A 16,726-nucleotide genomic window follows, 5' to 3' on the forward strand; every position below is an offset into this window, starting at 1 on the left:
TGAGTTACTGTTACTGTAGATCCTCACTGGCAATTAGTATTATCTATTTTTAGAATTTTAGCCATTCTAATAGGGGTCTAATATCACATTGTTGTTTTAATTTGTATTTCTATAATGACAAATTATATTGAACATCTTTTAATATGAACATCTTTTCCATCTGTATATCTTTTCATGAGACACATGTTAGCGGGGGGGTTTTTTGCCCTTTTTTTTAAATTGGTTTGTTCATTTTCTTGTTGAGTTTTAAGTCCTTTGTATATTTGGATGCAAGCACTTTATCAGATACTAGCTTTGCAAATACGTTCTTTTACTCTGTGGCTTATCCTTTTGTAAAATAATGTGTGTAACAGAGCAGAGATTTTAAATTTTAATGGAGTCCAACTTACCAGTGTTTTTCATGTTTTTGGCATTTTATTTAAAAAGTTATCACTAAACTTAAGGTCATATATTTTTCTCCTATAAGTTTTATATTTTTGCATTTTACATTGGGGTCTGTGATATATTTTGAGATAACTTTTGTGAAGTCTGACTTGATTTATGTTTAGTGACTGTGCTTGGTTCTTTATAGTCACACTTCTTTCTCTGAAACAATCACAAGCAGTGTTTTTAGTATAATCAATTTGGAGAATCTTAGAATTATATATATTCCTCTAGTCTACAGTTTTGCAAAATGTACCTTTAGCCGCATTTTGAAAATAATATTTTACCATCTGTTTTCATTTGCTCCATTGTCCTACCTTTCTCAGTAAAGCTTATATCAGAACCACCATAAAAATAGAGAAGTTTTTCTTTTCTCTATCATCATAAGTAATAGATCATCAGATCCAGGCAGCAGGACTTTTTTTTTCTCAAAAGTTACTCACCTCCACCAATATGATTTTTCTCAACATTTTTGGTGAGTAAGGAGTCATCTTGGCTCTTAACTTCAATAATGTTTTGCATACTCATAGTCTATCCTTGGTCCTGAGCCTGCTTTTCCTTCTATATGTCATCATTTGAAAATCTAAATTCTGAGAGAGCTCTCTATTACAGTCTCAATGAATCCCTTCAGCCCTTTCTACTTATATATGGGGACTAGAGGCCCCATGCATGAAATTTGTGCACAGGGGAGGGTGTGTCCCTCAGCCCAGCCTGCACCATCTCTAATCAGGGACCCCTTGAGGGATGTCTGATCGCCCATTTAGGGCGTATGTCCCACCGGGATTGGGCCTAAACAGGAGGTCAGACATCCCTCTCAAAATCCAGGACTGCTGGCTCCCAACCACTTGCCTGCTTCTGGCTGATTGTTCCTAACCGCTTCTGCCTGCCAGCCTGGTCTTGCCCTAATCACTCCCTGCCAGCCTGATTGACGCCTAACTGCTCCCCAGCCAGCCTGATTTCCCCTAACTGCCCTCTCCTGCCAGTCTGGTCGTCCCTAACTGACCTCCCTGCTGGCCTGATTGCCCATAACTGCCCTCCCCTGCAGGCCAGGTCCCCCCCCCCCCAACTGCCCTCCCCTGCAGACATTGTCCCCCCCAACTGCCCTCCCCTGCAGGACTGGTCCTCCCTTCCCCCAACTGCCCTCATCTGCCAGCCTGGGTCCTGCCCCACTGTCCCTCCACTGCAGGCCTGGTGTTCCCCTCCTCCCCCCACGGCCCTCCCCTGCTGACCTGGTCTCCCCTAACTGCCCTCCTCTGCTGGCCTGGTCACCCCTAACTGCCCACAACTGCCCTTCCCTGCAGGCTATCTTGTGGCGGCCATCTTGTGTCTTGGGGTGACAATTTGCATATTACTCTTTTATAAGATAGGATAATTTGCAATTGCAAAAATTGTATTTTTATCACTTGTTAGTCTTCTGGAATCTAAAAACCCTATAATTTCCTCCCTTTCCCCTTTCCTGGGGTGCACTGGTGGAGGGATCCCTTTGTTAAATTTCCAAATGTAGAATTTTTTTTTTATAATCCTCACCCAAGGACACATTCATTTATTTGAGAAAGAGAAAGAGAGAGAAACATCAATTGGTTGCCTCCCATATGTACCCTGACCAGGGATTGAACCTGCAACCCAGTTATGTGCTCTGTCCAGCAATTGAACCTATGACTTTTCATGAATGGGATGATGCTCCAACAAACTGAGCCACACTGGCCAGGGCTGGATTTTTTTGACTAACATTGCTGAATTAATTTTTTTAATGCATAAAAAGCACATAACATCAAGTGTACAATTAAATTATTTTAAATATACAGTTTAATAGTGTTAAGTGTGTTCATATTGATGTGAAGTACACAGATCTCCAGAACTTTTTTATATTGCAAAAGTAAAACTGTATAGCAAAACAACTTCTCTTTGCCCCCACTCTCTACTTCCAGACCCTAGATAACCAGCTTTCTATTTTTTGTTTTTATGACTTTGTCTCCTTTATACCTCATATAAGTGGAATCATACCATGTTTACTTTTTTGTGTGGCTGGCTTATTTAACTTAGCCAAATGTCCTCCATATTGTAGAATATGACAGGATTTCCTTTCTTTCTATGGGGTAAATAATAGTTTATTGTGTATATGTGTGTGTGTATGTGGATAACACATTTTGTTTATTCATCCATGTGTTGATGGCCATTTGAATTGCTTCCACCTCTTGGCTGTTGTGAGTAGTGCTGCTATAAACGTGGGCATGCAAATATCTCTTCAGTAGCCTCCTCTCAATTTTTTTTAGTCCGTACCCAGAAGTGGCATAGTTAGATCATTTGGTAGTTCTTTTTAAAATTTTTGAGGAGGTTGCAGCATTATATAGTCCCATCAATAGTGCAGAAATGTTCCAATTTCGTCACATCCTTAAAGACACTTTTGGTTTTTTTCTAGTAGCCATTATGATGGGTGTGAGCTAATATCTTATTATTAAATAAGTGTCAAGAAACTTTTCCCCTTTGTTTTCTTCTAGGAGTTTATATTTTTAGTTCTTACATTGAGGTCTTTAATCCATTTGGAATGTTTTATATGGTGTAGGTAAGATAAGAGTGTAACTCTATTCTTTTGCATGTGGATATCATTTTCCCAGCACCATTTGTTATAAAGACTGTACTTTTTCCATTGTGTGGTCTTGGCACCTTGTTGAACATCATTTGACCATATATGTGAGGGTTTACTTCTGAGCTTTCTATCTTTATGCCAGTATATTGTCTATCTTTATGCCAGATTAAGTGTGAGACCTCCAATTTCGTTCTTTTTTGAAATTGTTTTGGCTATTTGAGGTCCTTTGAGATTATAATTGTAGGATAAGTTTTTTTTCTCTCTGCAAAAAATGCCATTGTGACTTTCATAGGGATTATATTGAATCTGTAGCTTGCTCTTGATAGTTGTAAATCTTAACATGATTTAAGTCTTCTAATCTTAGGATCTGTCTATGTATTATGTCTTTAATTTTTTTAACAGTATTTTATAGGATCCAGTGTATAATTTTTCATCTTCTTGGTTAAAGTTTATTTCTAAGTATTTTATTCTCTGCTGTTATTGTAAATAGAATTTTTTTCTTAATTTTCTTTTAAGATTGTTCATTGACTAGCTACTGAAGGATTAAAAATCATAAAACTTTTAAAATATATCTGACAAGTGTGAAAGAGATAGTCTTTGATGTGGTATTATAAGTCTATAAAAAAACATGTTCTGGATTGGAGCAAAGTAGAGAAAGATGGAAGAAAGGGGAGGAGAAAGAAAGCAGTTGATGAGAAATGGACAAGAGATGGGAGGGAGAAGTGAGTTTTCAATAGGTTCTCAATTGAGTATTAGAATGTAATCTACTTTTGATCTATTTGAATCATGAGCTTCATAATACATATTTTTTTCCTTTTAAAGCTAATATTCCTTTACAGTGCTTCACTGCTATAAACTTGTTCTAATTATAGTAGTTAAATGAGTTTTTGTTTTTTCTTCTCTCACCACTGTATAAAACTGGAAATCAGAGGATTCCATTATTCTGATCCTGGTTCTGTTGTTAACTGGCTTTATGAACCCAGGAAGTCACTTGCCTTCTGTGAGCCTCAGTTTACTCATCTGCCAAATCTTGGAGCTGGACAAAATGACCTATATGGATATATTCTGTTTTTCTTTTAAATCGGTTTTGCCCTAAGTATGGTAGTGGTTTCCCATGTTAAAAAACACTTTTAACATGCTTTTGAAATTTATATTAACATATATTCTCTTAAATATCGTTAGCACAGAAATTATTTTTGCATAATCTGTCATTCTAACTTGCTGCTATTTGAGATGTTAGGGACTGTTTGCAGTTTTCCTGTTAAGATTGTCATTTTTTTTTTTTTTTAATACTTGGCACCTGTAAATAATTTTTTTTGCATGATCTTCAAAGTTCATTGATTATGAACCTTTGTGGGAGTATTTGAAATAATTCCCAGACTTGGTATAAGAGTTTCCTTTTGAGAAAACAATTATATTAGGAAACTAAAGCTGTTTTTTCAAGTCTGTAATTTATTTATAGCTAGGATAGCTTTATTTTAACTTAAAGTTTTTACTTAAAACCTTTACACATTTTGCTTTGATAGTGAACTGAGCTATGAAAAGATACAATTGACCTAATAGGATCATGTGATATTAAAGAAAGAAAAGTAATGCCATATATATGTAAGACATATAGTCAGAGGTACCAGAGAGTTAGGGATTTATAAACTTTGTCTTCAGTCTTTATACTTTTTGGTTTGGTTTAATGTAAAGATTATGGAGTAGCAGGTACAAAGGTCTAATTATCAAGAAAAAGGTGAAATTGGCATCCTGTGTTCAGTAGGTTATATAGTCATGGTTTAATACTGAGGAGCATTGATCATACTATCTTATAGACACTAGAGGGTGGCAAAGAATATTAAAGAAGGGAAGAGCATCTCTCATTTTTCATCTTCTAATGTGCACATTACATACCAGACATATCTTCCAGTATGTTCATAGGTAGTGAAATTGTGTGTTTTATTTAAAGGCCATTTAAAGTTTTATTACTAAAAGTTTTCCGAAGGTTTCAAGTTGGCCATCACCAAATAAAATTTTCAATATGATTTTCATTCTGGTAAAGAAAACTTTAGGGAAAAATTTAAACTTGCATTTGTTAAAACTTAAATTCTTCACAAATAAGAAAAAAATGAAATTCTTATTTTTAGTAGATCAAATGAGCACTAGGAAATTAAAATATTTGAAAAGGATAAAATGTATGATGCTTAAGTAGTACTTAAGCAGATGTTGAGGTTTATTGATTGATGTTTAAAAAAAAAAAACCGGAACAAGTTCACAGAAGTTCTAGCAGACTTCCCCACCTTCTAATTTATTTTTTATGTCTTAATTTGTTCTAAAACGCTTATTAAAATAAAGCAAGATAGACTTTAATTATTAGTACGGAAACATAATTTTAGTTGAATCTCATTTTCTAGAATATCCAACCATTCTTTTGTGATTGTCTATATAAGTATGTAATGCCCTAGTACTGCAAATTTCTAATGATGCTAACCCCTGGTATTGAAGAATAAATGCAGGGGGAAGGGGTGGATTAGTATAATTTTAATAACGTTGACTATTAGAATTTAATGTGAAATTATTTTATTAAGAAGTTAATTCACCTCAATCTCAATGGTACTCTCAGGGGGAAAAGGTATTTAATGCAATTTTTAAATGTTAGCTATATAATATCATTTTACTTATAAGGTCAAGTATTTTGTGATAACCGTGTAACAGTAATAGTTAATTGCAAAGAAGGGTTGGGGTAGTTCCTGTGCTTTTAAAAAATATTTCTCTTAAGTATTATATTGCAAATGAATTATTACCAAATGTTAATAGGTAGATTCTATGCTTTTTAAAAAATACTCCTTATAAGTATTTTATTGCAAATGAATTGTTACTAAATACTAACAATATATTATGTCTTGTTTTTTAAAGTGAATGAATTTTTAGCTTTTGAGGGTCCCATCTTGTTGGATATGAGAATTAAACATCTAATCAAAACAAATCAATTAAGTCAAGCAACTGCTCTAGCAAAGCTGTGTTCTGACCATCCAGAGATTGGTACCAAAGGTAGTTTTAAGCAAACTTACCTTGTCTGTCTTTGCACATCATCACCAAATGAAAAGTTAATCGAAGAGGTGAGTATGTTTTTTTTTGTTAGTAATTCTTTTTTTTAAACTGAAGAAACTTTTAAGTTAGATTAGAATGCTTTGACTTCTCTTTCTCTTAGTGAGGGACCATTGTTAATCTTATTTTTCATACGCTCTTGGATAGTGATTCTAAACAACTTTAAAAATTATAACGTAAAATAATTTTATCTAGTTTCTGTTTTAAATAATTTGGATCTTATGACTGCTTTGGCTGAATTATGGGAAAGGTAGTGGTGACTTAACAGTTTAGTAGAATGTCAGCTTTTGGGCCTTAACTTAGTTTTACTTAACTTTCAGATATTTGCAGATTTTTTCAATTGACTAATTTAAATAACTTTATAGAATTTATATGACTTCCCCCAGGAGTTCTTTCATTTTTATTGTGTATAAAAAACATTTCATTTAATATTGTATCTCTTATGAGAGTTAAATGTCTATATCTCTTCCTAATTATATGTAAAGATAAATTTTATATTTGCATATTAATGTAAAACTATTTTCTTTGTGCACATGATGACTCCTACCCCCCCAGTTTCATGTAAAGCATAGTATTCATGTATTTTTATGTTTTATATTCTAAAATTCTGAGAGTAGAATCATGGTCCAAATGGAAATTTTGGATTTTGGGTGACTCATAATTCCAAAGTGAAGTTGAAGGCAGTTGTAGGAGAACTAAATGTTGTTCAAGAAATAGGGAATATGTATTGAAAGGATATGTATTTAGATAATGAAAACTAATATGTTAGACAGTATTGTGTGAGAATATAATGTGTACAAGTATCTTGTATTTCTACTATAAGTATCTTTAGCTCCAGAACAAAAGAGAAGAGAACAAAGAGGTTGTGGGACAAACTTAAAGATATATAAATGGGAAAGTTGAGATTCAAGACAGAGAGGACATTTAATAGTGTGTACATGATCAGCTGAATAGACAGAGATTGTAATCAGAGTCCAGAAAGAGAATAGCCTCAGACAGAAAGCTGAATGCCCATATGCAGTTAGAGGTTGTATTTGTAATGGACCAAGATTAGATATAAGCCTGTTGTGTATAGCAAGGATAATGAGGATACTGAGAAGAGTAATGTCAGGCAATTTCTAAGTGGGATGGAGTAGAGCAAACGGTTCTAGCTTAGGAAATTATATCATTAATTTGAACATTGGCTCATCTATAGATTTTTTTCTTTGCTATTTTTATCTCAGGTAATTGGCTTTTTAATCACTGGATAGCAGAGCAAAATGGAAGATTGAAGTTTTCTTATTAGTTCAGAATAACTATGTAGACAAGTTAATAGGCTGATGTATAAAGTTTCTTGATAAAGTCTTTGATATGTGTGTAACATTTTTTTAATTCTTAAATTAGTTATTATGCTGCTACATAAAGCCTTCATCTGTTCAGTCCCTGCCCTAAGTCAGTCTGTCTGTTGGTCCCATAGCAATTTTTATTTAGTGAATGATGTGTACTAAGCACCGGCGGGGGGGAGTTAAAGGTGAGTAAAGCATAGGCTCTGCCCTAAAGAGCATCCCATCTCTTCTAGTATAAAGCTATCTAAACATAGGGCTGTTGGGTTAACTTTGAGTCCTATTTGAAGTTGAAGACTATGAATTTGTAATATACCAGGAAAATAATTTTGTATTTTTAGCTGTTTTAAATTTTTTTAAAAAAAGTATGCAATACTGAACCTAAAGTAAATTCCCTTTTGGTTTAATTATCCTGAGTTGAGTAGCAGCAGTTCAACCTACTCTGGGAGACCCTAAAAAATTCTCTGTGTGGACTCTTGTTCTAATGGCATATGAAATGATTTTATTTTTCCTTCTTCTGTTAAGCAGGAAGAATTAAGACATTCTATATTCTTTTTTTAATATATATATTTTTATTGATTTCATAGAGGGGGGAAAGGGAGAGAGAATCATTGATCGCTGCCTCCTGCACACCCCACACTGGAGCTCAAACCCACAGCCCATGCATATGCCCTGACTGGAGTCGAACCATGACCTCCTGGTTCATAGGTCAACGCTCAACCACTGAGCCATGCGGGCCGGGCCATTCCATGTTCTTGAACAGAATTCACTAAAATCTCTGTATCCTACCCCAGAAACAAAACTAGATCACATAATACAGGACAGAATTTATGGGTAAGTCTACATATTTTCTTGTTAAAAGTCCCTTTTTGCTTAGAGATTGATTATTCTTTTATATTTCTGTTACAAACATAGAAACTTTTTTCATTGTTTTATGAAGTAAATTTTCTTATTATTTCTGCCCCAAGTAAAGGTAGTCACTTTGGAACAGTTGTTCCCATCAGAATAGGTACACTTGCTCTCTCACATGACCTACTTCATTTACTTTATCTGTCTGGTTTTTGTAAGCATTTGAGTTTTTTACCCTTCCTAAGAGTATGGTAGAAATAGATATTGGAAAGAGTCAACTATACCTTGGATCTGTGATCCTTTTGAAGAAATCCTTATTGAAGTGAGCCAGTAGACAAGGGATTGGCTGTTTTCCAGACCCTTTCAATGTGATAAAAATAGCAACTAGTCCTGGCAGAGGAGTTGCTGCTGAGGGAAATTAGTATCTATCTGGCATCTCTGGAAGGAATGAGTTTGGCCTGGATTCTTGGTTTAGGTATAAAAACAAAGGTAGCAGTGTTCATTTTAAATCCAGTATTTTATTATTTTTTCTTGTTAAAATTAACATAGAAATTTGAAGAGTAAAATCCTCTATCTTGTGTCTTTCTAGCCAACAATTCCTCAGTTAATACTCCCCGAAGTAATCACTAAGTTTGAAGTTGGGTATATAAACTTTCTGACATTTTTCTTTGTGTATATGTATACATATTATATACTTTATATATTAAAACATACATATACACACCCTCCTGGATGCTAGTCACTTTTCACCTCCATGTTATTCCATATAGATTCATCTAATTTTTTTCTCATGGCTGCATACTTTTCATATTATGGATTTGTAATATATTTAAGCTACTAGGGAACATTTAAATTGTTGACTTGTACATACAACCTTTCATTCTTGTTGGGTGTACTGGTAGGGTAAATTTCTAGAAGTGATAAATTGCTGGATCAAAGTATCTACACATTTTAAATAATACACAGCCATACTGTCATCTAAAAAATTATGCCAATTTATTCTCTCATAAGTAGTATATGAAATTTCTTCTTTCCTAATACTATAAGGTTATCCATCTTTTAAATCTTTGCTAACCTGAGAGTTTAAAAAAAAAAATAGGAGCTCATTATTTGATTTTACATTTTCTTAGTATGTCAGGTTTACTATTTAACTTTATGGATTGAAAACGATTTTATTTTGATAAGCAAAATACTATTTTTGAAATGTAATTAGAGCAAAAACATTTTAAAAGTATACTTGGTAGAAGTAGATAATAAAGTATTGATGAAGTATTCTTTGTTTTTTGAATACCTCGCATAAAGAGCCATATTAAAACATAAAAATTGTTCACATTTTTAAATGATTTTTTTTATGCTATATATATTCAGAGTTCTAAATTTCCTGGTATTTAAATTTTTGCTCACTTAAAAAAAACATATTTTTACTAATTTCAGAGAGGAAGAAAGAGGGAGAGAGAGAGAGAGAAACATCAGTGATGAGGGAGAATCATTGATTGGCTGCCTCCTACATGCCCCCTACTGGGGATCAGACCTGCAACTAGGGCATATGCCCTTACCAGGAATTGAATCAGTGACCTCTTGGTTCCTGGGTTAATGCTCAATCACTGAGCCACACCTAGCCAGACAAATTTTTGCTCACTTTTTAAAGCAGTAGAGAAGAGTTGGTAATCTCTACTTTGGATTTAAAAAATAATTCTTAGACATTTGTTGCTATATTTGACATATATTTCACTTTCACAATTTTAACTCAACCATTCATTAATTTAAATATGGTTTCATTTCCCCTGCCATTCTCTTCCGTGTCACATTTTTAAAATAGGGCTATGTAATGGCAAATCGGGGATTTAACAAAGGTTATAAAGTGCACAGTACCAATTGTTTTCTTAGAAGACCTATAAAAAGTGATGTTTTTCTATATTATTGAATACTAGAGGCTCGAAATTCGGGGCCTCTAGTAGAGGCTGGGGGGGTGTCCCTCAGCCCAGCCTGCGCCCTCTAATCTGTCACCCCTCAGGGATGTCTGACTGCCCTTTCACAATCCAGAACTGCTGGCTCTCAACTGCTTGCCTGCCTGCCTGATTGTCCCTAATTATTCTGCCTGCCAGCCTGATTGATGCCTAACTGCTCCCCTGCCAGCCTAGCCTGTTTGTCCCTAACTGCCCTCCCCTGCTGGCCCGGTCACTCCTAACTGCCCTCCCTTGCCAACCTGGTTGCCCCTAGCTGCCCTTCACTAACAGCCTGGTTGCCCCCAACAGCACTCCCCTGCAGGCCTGGTCACCCCCAACTGTCCTTTCCTGCTGGCCCAGTCACCCCTAACTTCCCTCCCTTGCCAGCCTGGTCGCCCCTAACTGCCCTCCCCTGCTGGCTTGATCACCCACAACTGCCCTCTCCTGCCGGCCATCTTGTGGCAGCCATCTTATGTCCACATGGAGGTAGCCATCTTATGTGTTAGAGTGATGGTCAATTTGCATATTACTTTTTCTTTTAAGATGGGATAGCAAATGTTTCAGTTGGTATATTGTATATATGAGAATAAATATGTAGAAGCTATCTTAAATATATACAAATTTATTTTAAATTATTAAGTGTAAGCTAATGCAGGTGATATCATTAGGAAAATAAACTTATTCCCTTATATATAATGTACACATTTTACATCATTTGAACATTTAACAAGAATGGCTTAGGTTTTAGAAGATTAAAAAGAAATAATCAGAATTAAAGTAAATCAGAGTGTTAAGATTAAAAGAATTGTTGTTAAACCTGAAAATATAAAAAATCAACATCTACATTAATAAAAGAGTAAGATGCAAATTGAGTGTACCTTTGTGATGCCCACCAGCCAATCAGGAGTGAGCATGCAAATTAATCCAACAAAGGTGGTGGGTTAATTTGCATATGCTGGTATTCCCTGCCACTCCAGGCCTCTGGGCAGTGAGGGAAGGCAGAAAGGCAGCTCCAGGCCAGAGCAAAGGCGATGCTGGCAGCCAGGGGAAGGAAATGCCCATTCTTGCATGAATCTTCATTCATCAGGCCCCTAGTTTAACAACAAAAAAAAGCCTCAGTCTGCTTGTGCCTGTGGAATTTTGGCAAGTGCAGAGACTTTGAATCAAGACCTGAGTTGAAATCTTGATTCTGTTACTAATTGAGCATGTACCTTTGAGCAAGTAACTTGACCTCTCTGAACCTTATCTCAAAAATGAAGTAGTTGTATCTATCAGGCAAATGACTGTGCTGACTAGCAATACTGTTTTAAAAGCTGGCATTAATAAATGAATATATCTGTTATTGTTGTTATTACCATCTTATAAAAAAAGTAAAAACACACACACACACACACAACAGCTCATGGGTTGATTTCCTAACATTTGTCTGCATGTGTTTGCCAGGGTAATAGTTTAAAGTTAATACAGCTTTTAATAAAAAGATACTGTGATAAATAAAGAGAGTAGATCTTTGCTGTCAGTCAGAGATACATAACTTGATTTGTGCTTTTACCACTTAACTAACTAACCATGGTAACTTGGGTAAATTACATAATTTATTTGAACCTCACATTCATTATACATAAAATATTAATATCAACCTAGTGGAAAAGTTGTGATTAAATAATATCTGATAATGCATTTAATATTGTAGGTATTTGAAAATATTGATAATATAAATATATACATGTATATATGTATACATATATATTGTTCAGCCCTTTTTGTTTAAGTGGGGTAATTTTGTAAGAAAGACAGAGGAGCAATGGAAAGAACACTGCATCTAGGAATTCCAACACTTAGGCTTCAGTCTTAACTCTGCCATTAACTTCATACCTATTTTAAGAAATTATTGTTAAACACAGACAAGGAATTGAGTTTTTTCTTGTCTTAGTGTTGTCTAGCCCAATTTAATATATAAAGTGGAACCTCTGAATCTATCCCCAGGTAACCTTTATATTCATTATCAAAGGTCAACTTCAAGATACCCTCATCTCCAGTTAGACACTTTTTCAATCCTAAATGCATTACATTTTATACACACACACACACACACACACGTTCACACATATATTTAAAAGTTGAAGGGAGGAGCCGAAACCAGTTTGGCTCAATGGATAGAACGTCAGCTTGGGGACTGAAGGGTCCCGGGTTTGATTCCGGTCAAGGGCATGTACCTTGGTTGCGGGCGTATCCCCAGTAGGGAGTGTGCAAGAGGCAGCTGATCGATGACTCTCTCTCATCGATGTTTCTAACTCTCTATCTCTCTCCCTTCCTCTCTGTACAAAATCAATAAAATATTTTTTTTTTAAAGTTGAAGGGAGGAGATAGAAGATCTAAGGAGGGTCATGGTTTCTTCTATGGAACATGGGTGCTAATGGTCTGTATTTATCTTCAGTTAAGTTGTGCATGTTAGAATTAGTCTTTCTATTCTGTGGAACGTCAGGGATTTGTCATTGTTTGCTGTTCGTTACATTCTTGTCTTAGAACAAATGCTTGTGGAAATCATAGGTAAATTTTGTTTGTTTTATGTAGTAAATCATTGTAATGAGCTAGTAAATTTTAATTTTTTAAGAAGCAATAGATATAAGTGCATAATTAAATGAAGCAAGTCGCCGTTATCTAGGTATTATACCTTTGCATGCATGACTTTTGGCAAGCTTTGAGGTGGAACACTTGTATATGAAAAGAAAAATACTGGAGATTTATAGAAAACGGAGGTGAGCTTAATTTAAAAGTGTTACATCTATATAAAATGTTTTATACTTTAGTCCCTCATGTGAATAGATACTTTTTTTATTAGTCTATATCCAGTAGACTTTTCTGTATATTTTTGCTAATTCTAAGGCTTTTAAAATTATTGGATAAAAGGGTGGAAATACAAATAATCCAGCTTTTCAATATCATAAGTGTGATCTAATGGGTAGAGAAGGTGCTTATAATTAGCATTAATTATTTATATAAAAATGCATGCTTATAAAGTTCTTGAAAATAGTTGGTTTTCTGGCTTAAAGAAAGAATATTTTTGTAAACTCTAATGACAACTTATGCATTGGTAGTGGTTGAGTTAATGCGGTTTTACTGATGAAAATGATCTATAAATATTTAATGAAAATTTGCAAGTATATTACTATATGTCTTAATATAATACCATCTTATGGCCTATTTCTATGTCCTTTTTCTATAGATCTCAGAAGTTGATTGCAAAGATGCACTAGAAATGATCTGTAACTTAGAATCTGAGGGTGATGAAAAAAGTGCTCTTGTTTTATGTACTGCATTTTTGTCACGTCAGCTCCAACAAGGAGAAATGTATTGTGCTTGGTGAGTTGCTTTTCTTTTGTAAAGAAAAGTTTAAGTAAGAATAAAAGATAGGTTGTGAAAATTCAGATAACTTAAGAGCATATTTTTTTTTAAATCTTTTTAAGTCTTATCAAGATAGAAAGCTTATTTTCAGATATTATATGCTGTTTAAACTGATTATCAAGTAGTTCATACTATAACTTCAAAAACTTTTTGTATTAAGGATCACACAACTCCTTAATATGCCAGTAATGATCACATAATATTCATATTGATGAGAAAATTTTTAATCTTGTAAAATGAAAGAAAGGTTTATTTTGTCTAATGCCACAATAATTCCTCACATATTTATACAACCTATGATTGAATGTGTCTGTTTTTTTCTTTTGCATATTACACACTTTTAACTCTATGAAAGTGTTAGTCCTTTATGTATGAAATACATACATAAACGACTAACAGTTGTTTTTTATTTTTTTTCTATGAGACTCATTTTACATCACTGACTTCTTCAGTGCATATTTCTTTATATATGGTACATTTCCAAGTGGGCAAAAGCTGTTATTATAGTCCTTGGGAGGGGGGTAGGGAAAGATATAGCTAACAGAAAATTTAACTTCAGTTAACTCAAAAAAACTTTTATGATCAGCTATCGTAAAATAGTGCTAAAATTGACCATTTATTTGGTCAGTTAACAGCATTAGTAATCTTTATTGTTGTTTTGGTATTATGGGAATAAACAAAATTTAATTTTATAAAATTCTAACATTTACAAATGTGTACCAAGTGACACATGGTATACAAAATAAGTTTAGAGCAGGCAAGCTAAAAATAAATGGTTGTGTAATCAAAGATTTATAATGCATAATTATAAAGGTTTTCTAAGCAGTTGAGCTTCATTATGAAGGGAAATTATATATGCAATATAGAGAAAATTAAAAGTCAGGTAGAAAGATTCTGAATAACATGTATTTATTGAAGACAGTAGAAGTTCTATATTAACAAGTATCGGTTTTATAATTTATGACTAATAAATTAATGTATTATATTGGTTTTCTAAATTTTCTAAGGTTATATATGAAAAGCGAAAGCAGTCTTATTATAAGAACTAATGTAGAAGTAGACAAAATAGAAGTTTTTGTTTAGAAACACTGTTTAAGGTAAGCAGTTGGGAATGGCTTGGGAGCTGAACAGGGAGGGCAGAGTTGGGGAGAATGAATAGCAGTATGATAGTCCAGCTGGGAGGCTATGAAGGCTTCCTTATAGATCTAGGATGTAGTGAAAGAAACATAAGGTAACAGTCTTGAGGATAGTAAAAAGCAGAGGCTGATAGGGTCAGTGATAATGATGCATTAAGTTAGAAAGATAGTGAACTGTAAAGAATGTTAATCTTTTTCATATATTAAGTTTCAGGTTTCAGAAGTGATCAAAGTGGATAAGTCTTATGAAGAAATAGGTGAAAGTGTTAAAGACTGGACAGATTTTGAAGTCCTCAATATATAGTTTAAAATCCAGAAATGAGCAAATTACTCAAGTGGGTGGTAAAATATCAGAGTTCCTAGGAGTGGAAAATGAGGAAATGCTAATAGGAATGCCTGTATTGAGGCGAATACTTGATGAAAGAAGATTTTTGTGGAAGTTAACCATGGAGGAGAGAAGAGAAATAGGATGATAGGTAAAAGGGAGAAAAATACATTGTAATTGCATTTGAATATATTTCAAAGTTCATTTTTTAAAATTTCTATTATTTTTTCACTGCTGTCACACAGGGTAGTTAATTATTTCCAGGTTCTGTTTCATAGATTCTTAACATTTATCTAATGATAATTTATTTGAAATTTAATTGACCAATTAAATGGGTAAATTTTAAATTTAATGTAAAAGATAAAAATTAAATGCCTTTTAAAAACCATTATACTATCAGTAGAGGCCCAGTGCACGAAAATAATACACTCGGGGATAGGAGTCCCTCAGTCTCTGTGCCCTCTAGCAGTCCGGGAGCCCTTGGGGGATGTCTTACTGACGGCTTAGGCTGCGCTCTCCAGCTATGAGCCTGGCTTCTAGCTGAGTGGTGCTCTCCCTGTGGGAGCGCACTGACCACCAAGGGGCAGCTCCTTCATTGAGTATCTGCCCCCTGGTGGTCATTGCATGTCATAGTGGCAAGTCGTTCCACCCTTTGGTCGATTAGCAGAGTAGTGTTTTATTATCTATTAGAGGCTCGATGCACAAAATTCATGCGGGGGTGGGAGGGATGGTTCCTCATCCCAACCTCCATCTTCTCCAATCTGGGACCCCTGGAGGGATGTCTCACTGCCCATTTAGGCCCAATCATATACGGGCAGTCGGACTTCGCTCTCACAATCCAGGACTGCTGACTCCCAACTGCTCGCCTCCCTGCCTTCCTGATTGCCCCTAACCGTTTCTGCCTGCCAGCCAGATTACCTCCTATCCACTCCCTGCGAACCTGATTGATGCCTAACTGCTCCCCTGCCTGCCTGTTTGCCCCTAACTGCCCTCCCATGCAGGCCTGGTCCCTCCCAACTGCTCTCCCCTGCAGGCCTGGGTCCCCCCCCAACTGCCTTTCCCTGCAGGCCTGGTTGACCCCAACTTCCCTCCTCTGCCAACTTGGTCACCCCTAACTGCCCTCCCCTGCAGGCTTGATCGCCCCCTCCTGCCCTCCCTTGCAGGCCTGGTCCCTCACAATTGCCCTCCCCTGGCTATCTTGTGGTGGCCATTTGTGTCCATATGGGGGCAGCCATCTTTGACCACATGGGGGCAGCTATTTTGATCTTGTGTGTTGGGGTGATGGTCAATCTGCATATTGTTCTTTTATTATATAGGATAAGGCCTGTTGCATGGGTGGGAACCAGCTGGTTTACCCTGAAAGGTGTTCCTGATCAGGGTGGGGGTTCCCTTAGGGCATGGAGTGGCCTGGGCGAGGGGCCTATGTTGGTTTGCAGGCTGGCCACGCCCCCTCTCCTTCTCTCCCCCCCCCCCCCCCCCCCCATGACCCAAGTGGAGGCCCTGGTATCTGGGATTTATTTATCTTCTGTAATTAAAACTTTGTAGCCTTCAGCGGAGGCCAGGGTGTGCGGAAAGCTTGGCTTCCTCTATTGCTGGGGAAACCCAAGCCTCCTGCTTGCTCTGTGGCTGCAGCCATCTGGGTT

At 35.7% G+C, this 16,726-nt stretch overlaps 1 protein-coding gene across 4 annotated transcripts in view; it reads left to right on the top strand.

The window, feature by feature from the left end:
- ZNF292 (zinc finger protein 292) overlaps window positions 1-16,726 on the top strand; it is a 75,682-nt gene that overhangs the window by 43,554 nt on the left and 15,402 nt on the right. For all 4 annotated transcript variants that reach the window (XM_084889260.1, XM_084889259.1, XM_084889261.1 and 1 more), the window contains 2 exons: window positions 5,909-6,111; window positions 13,444-13,580. In XM_084889260.1, the coding sequence (XP_084745386.1) occupies window positions 5,909-6,111; window positions 13,444-13,580 (340 nt within the window). The remainder of the gene's footprint in view (window positions 1-5,908; window positions 6,112-13,443; window positions 13,581-16,726) is intronic.

Source organism: Pipistrellus hanaki (genome assembly GCF_964339955.1).
Source record: "Pipistrellus hanaki genome assembly, chromosome: 7".
In the NCBI taxonomy this organism is placed as follows: domain Eukaryota; kingdom Metazoa; phylum Chordata; class Mammalia; order Chiroptera; family Vespertilionidae; genus Pipistrellus; species Pipistrellus hanaki.